This window comes from Lichenostomus cassidix, chromosome 4 (genome assembly GCF_008360975.1).
Source record: "Lichenostomus cassidix isolate B80296 chromosome 4, HeHo_3.0, whole genome shotgun sequence".
Taxonomy (NCBI): domain Eukaryota; kingdom Metazoa; phylum Chordata; class Aves; order Passeriformes; family Meliphagidae; genus Lichenostomus; species Lichenostomus cassidix.
This window is the reverse complement of record NC_139484.1, coordinates 45868879-45884567: the sequence shown is the minus strand read 5'-3', so window position 1 is coordinate 45884567 and position 15689 is coordinate 45868879. Positions and strand designations below refer to the sequence as shown.

At 40.9% G+C, this 15689-nt stretch overlaps 1 protein-coding gene across 2 annotated transcripts in view; it reads right to left on the bottom strand.

Annotated features, from left to right (window-relative positions):
- The window catches only part of TEC (tec protein tyrosine kinase), a 46241-nt gene that overhangs the window by 17701 nt on the left and 12851 nt on the right, over positions 1-15689 (bottom strand). The window contains exons 1-2 of one of the 2 annotated variants that reach the window (XM_085059018.1): positions 13805-13828; positions 13535-13716 (exon numbers count right to left, since the gene is read on the bottom strand). In XM_085059018.1, coding sequence (XP_084915144.1) covers positions 13535-13672 — 138 coding nt within the window. In that variant the 5' untranslated portion in view covers positions 13673-13716; positions 13805-13828. Of the gene's footprint in view, positions 1-13534; positions 13717-13804; positions 13829-15689 lie in introns of those variants that run through there. The other variant, XM_085059017.1, reaches the window with a different exon arrangement.

Genomic DNA, 15689 nt, shown 5'->3' with positions numbered 1-15689 from the left:
TCACCTAAACTGATAATTATGAACACTTTAAAGAAGGCAAGGGGGCTCAGCAGGTGCTGCAGAGCGCAGGGAAGCACAGTGTAGTTCAACACTCTGGAGAGGCAGCCCCTTGGAAGAACAGCTGATAACGGGAAGTAGGTGCACTAGGCTTCATTCTACACTGAAGTCTGCAGGAAGACTGTACAGTGTCACCTCTCACTTTTGGGAGAACCAAATCTTTAATAGGAGAGGAAGGTTCTACTGGAATCTGGAACAAAACAAAAGCGGTAGCAGCTCATGGCTGGTCCTGAATAAATATACATTAATATACAAAAAATTGATTTGCCAAGCACATCCGGAACATCCAGTCCAGAGTACATCTTATGAAAACTGACACTGTTCACACAATGTGGAAAAAATTAGCAATTACTGAATTATTTGAGATATGCCAATCCTTACTCAGCATCTCTTTTGGGGATGGAAATTTTTGCCCAAATAGCAGAAGTCTGGTACAATCATAAGCAACTGAAAACAGTCTTGTAAGAAGAAGCAAAGAACAACTTCAAATACGGCAGTTATAATTCCATCACCCTAGAAATACTATAGTTAATTACCCAAGGAGTTTCATCAGCATTTAAAATGCATTTAGCACTCTGTCTCTTATGAAGATTAGCACAGAGAAAACATGCATGAAGAATTCATGTGCATCATGAGCAGCATCAGGAAGAATGACAAGGGATAAGCTCAGATAAAGCTGCAACTGTTACTTAACAGCGGAAAAACCAACACACACAAACACAGCGGCAGCTTTTTTTAAGGGGAATGTATGGGGGAATTAAGCACTTTAATGAACCATAAAGAAAAATGTAAAATCATACATATTACCATAAGCCATACTACAAAGATTTATCTTGTAATGCTGAAAAATAATTTGTACCAAGTATGCAAGTCTGGATTTTTTTACCAAAAAACCATTTTAAGCCTTTTGTTTATTTTATGTTGGTCACTTCCAACGCAGCATATTCTATGATTCTATGGTATCCCCTTACTTGAACACTGACTCCCTAAAGTAAAACATATATTCATGCAAAATCTAAAAAATGATACTGAAGTCTACACCATTTGGCAGAGCAGGCAGCACTGCTTCTCCCTTCCCTTGTCATGAGTGGCTGACCTGGCAATTTCAGGGCTGCCAGATGAGCCAAAGCAGAAAAGCAGGATCCAAACAATCAGAGCCTTTTCATGAAGCCCAGCATTCAATGCTCCACATAATTGCGCTGACATCTCTCCAGATGGCTTTCTTGCACAACGTACAAAGGAGAAAAGATACTTACCACTGCCATAACTTATCTACCCTTTCTGTGTCCAGAGGGGTACTCACACTGCTTGGATCCCATCTGCTGCTTCACTGAGGTAGCAGGACAGATAAACAATACACATTGGAGGGGTTTTTTGTATCCAGAATCACAGAAATTCCTTAGAGGAACACACAGTTATCCTATCTGAATCTCCCTCCTCCTGGGCTCAGATATTTTCATGCCAATTCTGGTATTCAGGGAGTGCTCATTCAGAGGAGACTGCCAGGAGGGCAAAGGACAGGGATCCACAAGATAATAATCTAACATTTGGGGGGAAAAACACAAAAGAAATCCCTTGATCTGCAGCACATCATTCTAGTAATTGTATTTCTTAAGCCACACCTTTGTACACTTTCATGATTTAGGGTGGCTCCGTTTGCTTCACTGCAAAATGAATTAAGCTAACTCAAAGCTGACCCGCCTTAAAACTCAACCCAGCAAATTAAACTTAATGTCAGGGATGATTATTCTGGTTTTGCATATTTAATAGATTAAAAAAAAACCCTTGCATATGGGAAATTAAATACAAATCTACTGCTCAAGACATTTTCAGATTACATCAGAAGCAACAGTTGTCAATGGCCACCAGCCTTCAAACTGCCAAGCGTGCAGCTCTGTTTTAGCTGAGCATTACTCACTAATAAACTATGGGGCACAGAAGCAGGAAAGAATGACTCAAGAAAAATGCTGAAGAGACCACTGCAATTCCTCTCTCCTCACTACTTAAATGATTTCTCTTTATGATAACAGGACACCTTTCACACCATAACTGTGTACCCATTTATTCCACAAGCCAAATCACTTGCTCTATACCCAGATGTACAGCAGACACAAAATGCAGAATCAAGGCAGAGCTCAAGCCCCGAAGGAGTTGGGAAGTAGAGATGCAGGCATGAGCCAGCCCTGAGAAATTCGCCTACAACCACTCCTTCCAACAAGTGACCTCTGCTACAAAGAGACAAAATTAGTACAATGGCTAATCATGCAATGTCCAAATGTAGGAAGGAGAGCATTTTTAAACCTTTTTTTTTTAGGTGTAAGATGACTAACACAGTAGAAAAGGGTAAGTTTTATTGTAGAAGTAGCAGTATTTTACCAGAACATTCATGCATGCCATCTGAATGGAATACAACTATTCACAGAGGATTTGGAAAAATCACAGTGAAATGAAGGACCCTATCAAACCTGGTCCACTCCCTTACTAAAGATAGATACATACCTCTAGAGGGAGGCCTGTAGAAGCAAATATGGCTAGAACAGCAATAAAGGTGTGAAAATACTAAATCCCAAGAAGGAAAAACAAATAGGTAAAATAAGTGCTTCAAAGTCACACTGAAGGTTGGGGTTGTTGTGGGTTTTCTTTTCTGATGTATCTGCTTGTTGAAAATAACAAAAGGGAAGTGACTATACAGAAACTACCATACAAAGCTTCTTAAAATGCCATACATATTTCATATTTACCTATGTTTCAAAATACTGATTTACAGTTTTAGAAGTCCTGCTCCTTGCTCACAATGGGGATGGCCAAGTCTTGCTTCCATACAATCCAAAAGGAATGAGCTATTCCTATTTTTTAAAACATATTAAACAGTAAAAAGAACACTAAATCTATGATGTCAGATATGGAACAAATATATTATTAAAGAATTCTTTTAAAAAATAACCTTAGAATACAGGAAGACAAGAAATATCCAAGTGTTAGATAAGTGTACAATCAAACAGCTGATCCACTGTACATCTGGAATTACTCCTCTGCTGAATACAGAATCTTAACAGTCTCAGGAGCCCATATCTTCACTATCAGATAAAAGTATTTCTTCAGTGTATTTCCTCTTTGCTGATGAAAATATTGCACTGCTTACCCTCGCAGAAGTATGGGGGGGGGGGGGTGCAGAACAATACAAAGGACATTGGAGTTGGAAAAAAAAAGGCTCAATGAAAACATGTGTAAGTCAGGCCAGCTGACAAGAAATATCTAGATTTTTGCCCCCTCCATGCTGTCTCTTTCTCTTTTTCCTTGTTCATATTATTTCTTTCTGCCATGCTTACCCCCATGTAGGAAATCCTGAGGTCATCAGCATGTGACCCATGGAACTTGTGTTCTCACAAGTGTAGCAGGTCACAGTATTACTTTTATCTCCTTTTATGGAGCTGCTCTTCAACTTCACAAAACCACGAAAAGCCTGGCTAAGCCAACACTGTTTGTAGACAGCTTCTCTGGTAGAATATGCTCCAGAGCCAAACATAAGGCTATTTCCATTTTTGGCTTCTTTGTGGGGAGGGAGGTTGGGCTTTGGGGTTTTTTGGTTTTGTTTTTTTTAATAGTATTGCCATTTATTAATAAGAAGCAGTGACTGGATACTTCTGCAGTTCCCTCTTGAGGCAAGCAATTAATGATTATGCAAATATAATTACTGCAGCTAAGTGTTAGGTGGCCACATTTTCCATTCCTGTATTTTCCAGTGTGTCAGATACATTGAAGAATGCCCTTCTCCTTTCAATTATTTTTTAAATCGCTATTTTAAGAAAAGTAAGTATCAAATATCTCTATTTACCTTTCAAAAATGGCTAGAATCAATATGCAAAGCAAGAGGTGATTACTATTCTGATCTAGTCTGACCTGATTCAATATCTGACTGCTAGAAAGAATTTAAAGGGAAAAAAAATACAAACATAATTGAGAAGAAGAAAGTTTTAAACCCTGACTTGCACATTAAGAAACAGAGAATCCATTACCATGGTCTGGCTGCTCAGCAGACATCAACAGCCAGCACTGGAGAGACCGAAAAGCAGAAAAAAAAAAAATTCTCTGTCATAGCACTGATAAAACTTCCTAACCATGACTACAACACATAATCTGTAACTTACTCTTCTCCTGCAATGGAGAGGCAGTCAGTCAAATGCACACAACTGCAGCTCTGATACACTGCTGCAACCATGTAAGAGTAAAGGAAGCATAATAAATCAGCCATGTCTCCATCCATACTAGGCCTTAAATAACCTGCAACCTTTCAGCTGTCAGAGTAGCTGCCATACCTCTTCAGGTTCTTTCAGACAAATCTCTTCTTGGTTTTCTGTGAAGTCCTCACTCACAGAGCTCTCAGTCTGCCCAGCCCAGCTGCAGCATTTCTGCCCTGTTTTCTCCCCTCTCAGGACCACTGAGCCAGGCTGCTGGGTGAGTGACACCTTGCATGCAGCCCTAACTCAGCCCCAAGCTGTCTGAGCACTAGACTTGGACAGCCTGAGCCAAGAAAAGAGCAGAGCCCAAGTCCACAGGCATCACAGGCAAGTGACCAGAGCCCAGGACAAGATCCAAGAGGTCACCCAGCCAAGGCACCAGCTGCTGTCTCAAGGTTCAGATGACAGATTCCACAACTACAGAGCTGAGAGGGGCTTTTTGTCTTTTGGGATTCCAGTACATCTCTCTGCTTTAAACAATTTCTGTTCCACTAACCAAGGCTTCATCACTGGCTTTTAGGAGCCTCTTCCCTCCTGCTGCTCCTGCCCTGAATCTCACAGCAGAGCCATATCTTCCTTGAAACTTACCACCCCAAAGCAGATGCAGCACTGCAGCTGATGCCTTATTATCAGTTATAAGGATTTGTAGTCATGTTTTTTCATCCTAATGTAACATTTGCCTTTTGCAGAGCAACAAGGTTTCATTGATGCATATCCACTTAATGATTAACTATCCTATAACTCAGGTCCTGCTGGGGACAGCCTGACACTTGGCTACTTCTTATTGCCATTCCTACCTTTCCCACTTGTCCACACTGAATCACATTCTACAAAAGAAATAAAAAAGCCAAACAACCAAACCCACCACACACCTAATCCCAATATACCACATGGATTTCTAGACTTGTTTTTCAAAATACTTGCAGCTCCTTCAAGTTTTATGTCACCTGAGAACTCAACAGGCTTCTATTGAAACAACAGTATTACTACGGAAAACACTAAAATGCAGAACAGAACAACACTTCATTCAAGACAGGTTCTCAATCTGAAAACAAGCCACTGATGCCTATTCAACATAGCATCAGCATCCCATGTGCTCTGCAATCATATTTACAAGAGATTTATATAGGTAATTTCTAATGCTCATGTGAAAATGTCTCATTCAGCAGTGTCAAAAGACCCTTACTGGGATGAAAACACAGGATATCTGCTGCTCTCTGCCACCCACAAGACTTGTTACCCCATGGCAGACAGAGCATAGGTAAGTCTGAGATTATTTTGTTTTGTTTCTTTATTTTGTTTCTTTGTTGACTGATGTGCAATTTCTGCATCTTCCAGGTATCTTCAACAAGCCTGGTTTTTCTTGCATTTTTCTCTAAATTATCTCACAGATTAAAGTTTCTCAGTTCTCTTCTGCACACTTTTAAAAAATTTGGGCCTTCTCTAGCTTTCTGTCATTTATTTTCCAGCTCTTCCTTCTAAAGACCTTTAAGACTCATCATCCACTCCTGTCTGGTATTAAGGTAAATATTCTTATCCATGCCTTGTCTACATCTCAACAACTACAACCTATGCTTTTCACCTTCATCTATGTCTCATTTGTTCCATTCCATAAAAGTCAAATTATTTTGTTGAAAGGTAATTTCTGCAGATTCTAATTTTATATCTGACTTTTCCTTCAGTAGATGTTATTGAAAACAGGGAATCTTTACCACAACATAACCAACTTTTTTTACAATTTAAGTTTCTTTATGAATTGCCCTTTACAGGTGAGCATTCCCATGTATCTGTTAAGCTGCCCCCATTTATATGAATAACTTTAAGTTATTTCTCCAACTTGAACAGTTTTCAATTGCAAGTATTTTAAGAAAGCTCTATCATTATGACCTGTGATTTGGAACAATAAAAAGCTCTGTAAACCTACCAATTTCAGAAGCTATTTCTCTTACATTAAGAAACAAGAGCAATCAGTAAAGTGATCAGAAGCATTTTAACACTGAATTGTGCTGTCATTTATATCAAATAATTAAATCACCTATGCAATGACCAAGGAAATCCCATAAATCAGGGTAATTATTTTAAAAATAATAAAGGATAAGCACTAAAGCAAAAAACAAGAGTAGAATGTATTAATCTTTTTTTAAAAAAGAAAAGTAAGTAACATAGCTTTTTAGAACTCTATAATGTTGTTATGCTCCAAAGGAAGTATTTGCACAATATTAGTGTCGCAATGAAGCTACACAATTTTACCCTGAAACCTGCAGCTTCAGAGTGGGCCCCAGAGCTTTTATTTTTCCTTCCTTAAAATATCACCACTGTAATTTCAGAAGCTTCTGTCTCCTCTATATTCAAATTATAAGAACCAAACACAACCCTTACAGAAGAACCTTTTTTCCTTAGGAAGAGACTTTCAAAATGAGCAACCCCCAAAATGTTCAGGTTTTTATTCTGCTTTTTTCATTTCTATCCTGGTTGGTTTTTATTAGTGGTAACAGTTCTGTTTATGCAAGAAAGTCTTCACACAAGTCTGATCCTAATGGCAAATGCCACTACTGCCACTGCAGAGAAGAGCATTTTGCACCTCCCAAGTTCAGCTCATCAGAAGCTGCCTTCTACTTGACTCCACAGAAGCATCCTTCTAAATAAGACTATTAAATGTTTTCCCTCAGGGAACTATTATTTGCTTTCTCTGTAGAAGCAAATGGTTTCTGCACACTAATAAATAGGTAAATGATGTGCCTGCTCCAATATCCTCTGCGCAGCAGTTCCAGAGCCAATGGGCACTGCAGCCCTAACTCTTCCCCTTCTCATCATCCCTTCTAACACCGCAGGCTCTTCTCCACCCAAACACATGAAGGGTAACCACAGGGACCAGCATTTAGCCTATGCCTTCTGAAAATGCAAAATCCAATGTAAACTATTTATTGCTGTTAACTGTAATCCATACAGCAAATGTGAGCAAACAGTAAAGATGCTAAAGCATAAAGAAATTTAATGTTCCTAAGATCATAGTCAACTTTGTACTCATGGTCAGTGCAAGTGGCTGTGGGCTGGAAAGGTTAAGTGAAGCATGCTGTGTCGTGTGTGGGAGGACAGTAACCAAACTACACACATCAGCACACTTTGAAACTAAAGAACATCACTGCTAAGCAAGCTGAGCAACAGAGAGAGAGAGGAACATCATGGTGAAAGGGAATATTGCACAGCTACAACAGGTATGAGGATACTAACAGTCCACACATTGAGAAGAATTTATAAAATTATTACCAGATCTGTGTTGGCTTTGTGGAAGCACCGTACTCATGAGAAACATCAATGGGAAAGTTTTCAAACCAACAAACCGGCAGGACATCTCACTTGCACAGACCAGTTCCTTTCAACTACTCCACTGATGAGAAGTACTTTAACACCTACATTTATTCTCTTTCCTTCATCACAAAGTCCTTCCCTTACTGAAATGCCATCTAGAGCAAAAACCTGTAGTCTGGCAGCACTTTTAAGTTCAAGCAAGCTGCTCTGTCAGTATTAGCTACCTAAACCTTGTGTGAAGTACATGTTCCTTGCTCTCGTGGCTGTTCTGTAATGCAGCAGCAAGCCTGCTCCAGCCAGGGCCATCCAACTGCCCAGTTCAGAGATCCCTGCTCACCATTCTCTGACAAAGAATTCCCAACAAATTCATTGCCACACAAGGAGGAAGACAGTAAAGCACAAGTACTTGGTGCACAGCCCTGATGGCTGCAGTAGCTTGGATGCTATTTTTGTGTGGTCTGTCCTGTTGGTTAATCAAGCCACCAGCCATGTTGGTAAAATGAGTCTTCCTTTCCATCGTCCAGCTGATATTTACTGAAGTGTTTAAAATTTCAGCGATAAGGTGGTCTCCAAGATAAACAGTAAGGTTTGATTTTCCAAACAGACAGATGGAAGCAGGAATGCACCAATCCTTTGAAAATAAACACCAGGGAATTTTAAGTTGAATATGCAAGGTATGAGGTCACTTTTGACAGAAAATGGCCATGCATATGTGCTGTTATTCCCACAAATGCCTCCTTGGAATTCAAACCTACACTCCATTCAAGATGAAATTAGCAATTTGGAAAACGTCATATTAAAACGTCAGCTAAATTTTTGCTGGTCAAAAATACAGAAAGCCATTCCAAATGTGATTTTTTTTTAAATCACTGCATGAAATACTTAATTTTCAAACAAGTCAGTTAGTTTCAAAATTGGTTAAATTTGCTTTATTATTTTCTGCTGACTAGTAAATACTAAATTGATTTCTTGGAAGAAAATAGTTCCAGAAAATGACCAGAAGCACACCTGAAGTATTATGCTGAGTTTTCAAACCACACAAAATTGAAAAGAGATTTCCTAACAAAATATTTCATGCTAGTGTTTCCTCACTTGAACACTACATGCCTTTTCTATGCAACCAGATCATCCAGAGAAGTTGCACCACAATCAGTGACTCCAGCTGAGTCATTGCTCCAGTAAAAATAGTGCAGCAGTCCTCAAGAACAAGGGCCATTTTGTGAAAAAATGCTACCACCTCCCACTTTCAAATTAGCTACTACTGTCTACATAAATGTGTTTAAAGCTGGCTTGGTAAGTCTGTAATGCATATTTGAGATCAGTGTACATATCTTAATTCTTTCTGACTGCAGCATATCCAGCTTTATCATACATCTCCATACTCAGAATAGGAAGATATTTTACTTCTTAACCACTTTTATAGATTCATGTCCAGTACTCTGTGCTTGGAGACCAATGCAGTTGTATCTTACTACAGTCAATTTTTATCTTCATTGCAAATGGACCCCATCACACTCAGATTTCAATAGCCACTTTTACAACATTAGGAAAAATATAGAAAATACTCTTTCCAACAATGACAGCTGATAAACTATTAAGGGCTTAATGGAACAACATTAGCCCAGCCTTTTATTTGCCTATAATTATTGTTAGGGCAATATTGCACAATAGTGCAATAACGCTATTTCCCCAACAGCTACACTTACTAATTCTCCGAATTTATGCCCAAAATAAAAGACAAAACCAGATGACAGCCCATCTCAAACAGAATATTCCTCTTTTCTGATATTAAAAATCTATCTTCACGATGCTTAAGGCAAGCCAGTTCCAATTTATCTTCATTTTCAAGCTTCTTAACAAACCTAAAGTCGATACTTCTTCCACTTTTTTAATTCAACAGCATAATCCCAGAATTTAAGCAGTAACAGCCAAGGTCCTATTGGCTTCCTATGCAAAATAAGATTGCAGTGAGATTAATCATAATTGTAGAGCTTTGCACAGCTGACCTAAACCAGGACTCTCCTTCCTCAAGATTCTGTGTTTTGAAACCAGTCTTGAAATTCAGCCTCTTCACTGATTCTGTAGCTATGCTCCATCAATAGTTCAGACACCTCCTCCATGACTTACAGCAGAGCGATATCTTTAAGTGTAGAAACTATACTTCTCCTTCTCATGGCAGCAGAGCAATTCCAGCTTCACTGTAGGCACTCACTGCCATTGTACCATGACAGTGGGCCTGATCTGCCTGAAAGCATGTATAGAAAGATTTAAACCAGCTATGAGCGAGTTAAAACCAGGTTTTAGCCTCTTGCAAGTAGCCATGTTTAAGGGACAATAATTTACTGCTCCAAGTAAGGTATATGGTACTTTGTCAGTACATAGAACAGGAAAGAACAGAGAAGAGTGGCTTCTACAATGTGCAGTTGCTGGTCAAAGAGCAAGTGATGCCCCACTACTGGTTGCACAGAACAATTAAATCTCTCAGCAGCACTTATATGAACAGTATTTGCTATGGTTGACTGCTTTCTGTTGTCATAAATGTTCCACTTCTGTCACCAGACACAGAAAATCTCTAATTCTGTCACCTCATTTGTAATCCCGACTTGTCCACACTTTGAATATTGACTAATCTGGTTGACGAGATTTACTTTCATCTTGTTTTTAAAAAGAAGTGGTATGATTATTCACGTGCCCACAAACCTTGGGTTTTTCTTGAACTCTCTCCCCTGAACTTCCACAGAAGTTAACATGGAAGAAAACAAGAACATACTTCAGATTGGCCAACAATCAAACTGGGAATCATACACTAGCCTAGAGGAGCAGAACTCAGCCACCCTTGGGAGACTGGTACCACTGCAGTTATGGGATTAAAATGAGGGTGTGAGATCCTCTTGCCTTGGGATTTCCATGCTTATCTTACCAAATCTGGACTATGAATACTGCCAAGCCTGAAATTAAATCAGTCTGTACCTATCCTTTCATCTGTCATGTTCTTTAAATTCAACCAGCATACACAGCAGTCACATTTATTTCAGCAATAAGACCACAACTGTTCAGACTGGACAGAATTATCTTGATCTCTAACAACTCTTTTTCTCTTCATACAAATTACCTCAGCCAGAATATGCAGCTGTCTTACTGTAAACATATATTTATAGCCACCACAACTGAATTCAAAAAACCCAAACAATAACCAGACAAATAATAAAATCCACACACATTTTTGCCATTTAAGTTGTCCAGAGACATAAAGGAATAACTACCACTGTGTCCACAGAGGTCTTAGTCTCACAGTATTTTTTTCAAAGAGACAAAAATATTCAGTGTGCCCCTGTAGAATCAGAGCTCACTATTTTCAGACAATATGGCTAATAAAATAAAATGCTGATTGATGTTCTAAAGGATCTAAAATGAGAGGAACAATGAAAATGCACATGGTTTGAGGCTGGAAAGTTACACATTATGGCTGAGCCAGTCCAACAACCTGCTGATGTCAACAGTCGGAGCATCCTGTTCTCCTCTGGTGACTGGCACAGCCTCTGGCACTCCTTAGATCCTGCATCCAGCTAATGCAGCTTGCTAACCCAGCAGAACACTAAACCAGCAAAAACAAAACCAGATCAAATGTCTTTCTGCTGACTTAATTGCAGCTTTCCAGCACCTGAAGGGAGCCTACAAGAAAGACAGAGAGACACTACTTACGTATGCATGTTGTGACAGGACTAAGGGGAATGGCTTCCAACTGAGAGAAGGTTTAGATTAGATTTTAGGAAAGAATTCTTTACTGTGAGAGTGCTGAGGCACTGGAGCAGGTTGCCAGGTGAGGTTGTGGATCTCCCATCCCTAGAAGTGCTCTAGGCCAGGTCCAGTGGAAAGTGTCTCTGCCTGTGGGCAGAGGGGTTGGAACTAGATGAACTTTAAGTTCCCTCCCAGCTCAGGCCATTCTATGATTATGTGATTAGCAACTTTTTTCAGAGCTGTGTGAATTCCAAGAAGGGCCAGAATCAAGTAGATGGGGAGGCTGGGAAGGCTAGGACAGGGATGAAATGGATCTGCCTGTTTCGGCAGCAAACTGATGGCCTAGCAAAGGCATTATATTTATTTTCAGCTCAACTGTCTGTATCCTGGGCTGCAATATTTTAAGAAGTTACTGCATCCTCAGCTGAGGGCACTATGGGCAGCCCTGCTCAATGCCACTGCAAATAAAACTGATAGTTTAAACCCCCTTTTAGAGAGACCTACAAGTCAGTCTGCTGGAAAAGCATTTTAGCCAGAGGACATTAACCTGCAGGGGAAAGAGAAAGCTGGAAGGGGAAAACTGGAAGAGGGGAAGCTAGCAGTGATAACTACTTAAAGGGTGGCAACTAGACCTGCAAAACCTGTTTGGTACATTTCTGTTTGATCTGAAAATAAGCCAACATAGGATAAGCATGCAAGACATATTTCAGAGGGCTTCTTAGCCCCCATCCCTTTATCCTCTGGGAGGAGGCCAGAGTCGCCAAAACAGGAGTGACTGAGACACTCTGCACGCAGGGGGACACGAAATACCTGAAAGGAGTGTGCAAAGAGAGCAGAGCCAGGCTGCTTCTGGCAGTGTCCAGTGACAAGACCAGAGGCAGTGGGCACAAACTGAAAGACAAGAGGCTCCATCTGAATATCAGGAAACAATGTTGCCTTTTTTACTGTGACGGTGAATGTGCACCAGCCCGGCAAGGTTGTGAAGACTCCATCCACAGAGATACTCAACAGCCAGATACTCAGCTGGACAGAGATATTCATCAGCCAGCTGGTCTGGGCAACCAGCTCTGTGTGGCCCTGTTTGAGCAGGGGGCTTGGACCAGATGGCCTCCGAGGCCCCTTCCAACCGCAGTCTGTGATCTTGTTCTTAATACCTCACTGTGTCCAAGCTACTGTCAGAGAACAGACTGCTGTGATCTTGCAGCAGGGTGAGTGAGCTCAGTTCTGGTGCCACCGTAAGGTCTGGCAGAGAAACATGCTTAGAAAGCCTGAGCTCTCCTGTACCCTCTTCTTTTATCAGAGGTAAGACAGCCAACACAGGAGGTTGCAGGGTTCCCTCCATTAAACTTTATTTGTGAAATGGCTTCCCAAGGTGTACAACATATTTCACGAGCTACTGCAGTCATTTTAATCCTCTTCAGCATTGTGACAAACATGGAAAGTAGCCTCACTTAAGTGGAAAATCTCACCCCCAGCACTGAGGATATGACAGGGCACTCTGGGGGCAGGTGATTTTGACGAAATCAAGTCTGGAGCTCGCTTGAAAAAATACTGGTCTGACGATTTGCATAGTTTACACTAATGACACCTTGAGTAGCTGAATTTACACAGAAAGTGGTAACAGGGATGAGTTGTTTGTGTGGTCAAAGATAAACTGGTCCCAGCTTCCTTTCAGTCACCACGTTGCATGTTCCACTCCAGTGGATCTCTCTGCTGAACTTGGTCTGCAATGCACTGCTCCTATCAAATGCTCTTTCTCCTGTTCACACCCAGTTAATTGTCAGATGTTAATTTAACGGCCTTCACAGCATACACAGCCACAAGAAACTGCACTTGTAATTTTTTCTACCTTTTCCCCACTTCATAATAGCAGTGATCTTTCATCTCTCTGAAGAAAGAAATCAGCTTTGATAACTACCTATAAATGCTATTTTATGTCATTTCTGCCATCCTGGCTACGGACTACTGCTCTGTTTGAGAATCAGTTCACATTGACTAAGAGGTTAGTTATCTACACCTCTGTCAATCTGCATTATAAATAAGAGAAATGCCAGCTCATGTTCATTGCCACTAATGACCATGTTCCCCATCAGCTCTTGATAGTATATGATACACAGTAGGAAAAAAAGCCAGAATTGTACAAAAGTAAAAAGGAACAAAGGCAATCTGTAGTACAAATCTGTGTCACCTACCTCCGCTCGACCTTCATAGTATGTTAGCATAGACTTTGTAAGTACAAAAAGCCTCTCTTTGTAGTTTAAGGGAGAAGTCCTCTTCTTCTGCTGTGATCTTTTAATCAAAATCTCTTGTAGGATAGTAGTCGTATTCATTTCAGCCACTTGTCAGCTCTCTTCTAGCCATTGAACATCAGTGCCTGTGAAGATGAAGAAGAAAACATTACCATATCTTTGGAGGATCACAGAACTGGAGATTTCTGTAGCAAAAAGACCTTCTACTTATACATGAAACTGCCTGAATATACAGAAAGCTGGAGCTCACCCTAAGCATCTGGAAGTTTACAGAAGTTAATTATTACACTAAAAAGTTCAGGCTTTGCTCAGCTGAGGGCTGCACTGGCACATTTCCAGGAAGCCAAAAGTTGTACGTGACTGGGATGAAATAAGGTACACTGCAGCCTATGTCACAAAGAATATGGGTGAGAAGTCTGAAATGTGCTCCAGGCAAACAGCAGGGTACAACTGCTCTTCACCACAAAGTTCTAACCTGTATAGAAGTTTTAATTGCTAAGGTCTGTGCATGTATAAATCCCATTTGCAAAAGAGTTCCATATACAAATTTGAAGACCACAGAATCATAGAATATCCTGCGCTGGAAGAGACCTACAAGGATCATTGAAGTCAAACTCCTTTCCCAGAACAGGACAGTCCCATGCATCACACCATTTGTCTGAGAGCATTGTCCAAATGTTCCTTGCACTCTGTCAGGCTTGGTGCTGTGACCATTTCCCTGGGGAGCCTGTTCCAGTGCCCAGCCACCTTCTGGGTGAAGAACCTTTTTCTGATACCCAACCTAAATTTCCCCTGATGTAACTTCAGGCCATTCCCTTAAGGCCTGTCACTGGGCACCACAGAGAGGAGATCAGTGCCTGCTGCTCCTCTTCACCTCATGAGGAAGTTGTAATTGCAATGAGGTCTCCCCTCAGTCTTCTGCTCCCCAGACTGAACAGACCAAGTGTCCTCAGACATTCTTCACATAGATTCCCCTCTAGACCCTTCACCCTCCTTTCAATGCTCCCCAATAGCTTAACATCTTTCCTACATTGTGACACCCAAAACTGCACACAATATTCAAAGTGAAGCTGCCCCAGTGCAGAGCAGAGGAGGACAATCCCCTCCCTTGCCCGTCTGGAAATGCTGTGCCTGATGCCCCCAGGACACTGTTGCCCTCCTGGCTACCAGGGCACTGCTGATTCATATTCAACTTGCCATTGACCAGGATTTCCAGGTCTCTTCCCACAGCACTGCTTTCCAGCCTCTCATTCCCTGGTCTGCACACACAACCAGGGTTGCCCTGTGCTAGGTGCAGATTCCAGCACTTGCCCTTGTTAAACTTCATGTGGTTGGTGACTGTCCAACTCTCTCATTTGTCAAGGTCTTTCTGCAGGGCCTCTCTCTGCTCTTGAGGCAGTCAACAGCTCCTCCCAACTTAGTATTGTTGGCAAAGTTATTTAGTATTCTTTTGATCCTGCATTGGAATTGTTTATGAAGATGTTGAAGAGCACTGGACCTAAAAAGAAGCCCTGGAGAACTCCACTAGTGACCAGTCATCAGCCTGATGTAACCCCATTTACTGTAACCCTTTGTGCCTAAGATGGATCAGTACAAGTAATTTTGAAAATTCACCCCAATTTTATTAATGAAAATTTTCACAAACAAATGGCTGCTTAGAAGTTTGAGAATAAAGAATTTAAGCTTATTTTTCAGACACTGCTAAGCATATGCCTTCCAACTTCTGTTTAGAAAGACTTCATGCTGACCATCAAAAGCAAGCAATTTACTTGAGATGGTTTTGGTCACTCAGTAATGTCAAGCTGCTTTAAAGTTCTGCACCACGACTGATACCTGTAGGACAGACTTAGGAGTACCTAAAAACAAATGTACCCCCAGTTATTGTTTGCAAATCTGGATCCAGGGTCCTGCCAGACACACAGTCAGGCAATCTCTCTGCTCTTTGCAATGATGCCACCTTAAACACAGCTGACCTCCTCCCTCCTCCACTCACTGCCATCCTGTCATGCCACTCTGCCGTATGCAGGTGCAGACATTCCTCCTGTTGGGCTGGGAAGCAGATTGGGGAAGGGATCCAACCAGATATTTCATCATTTAG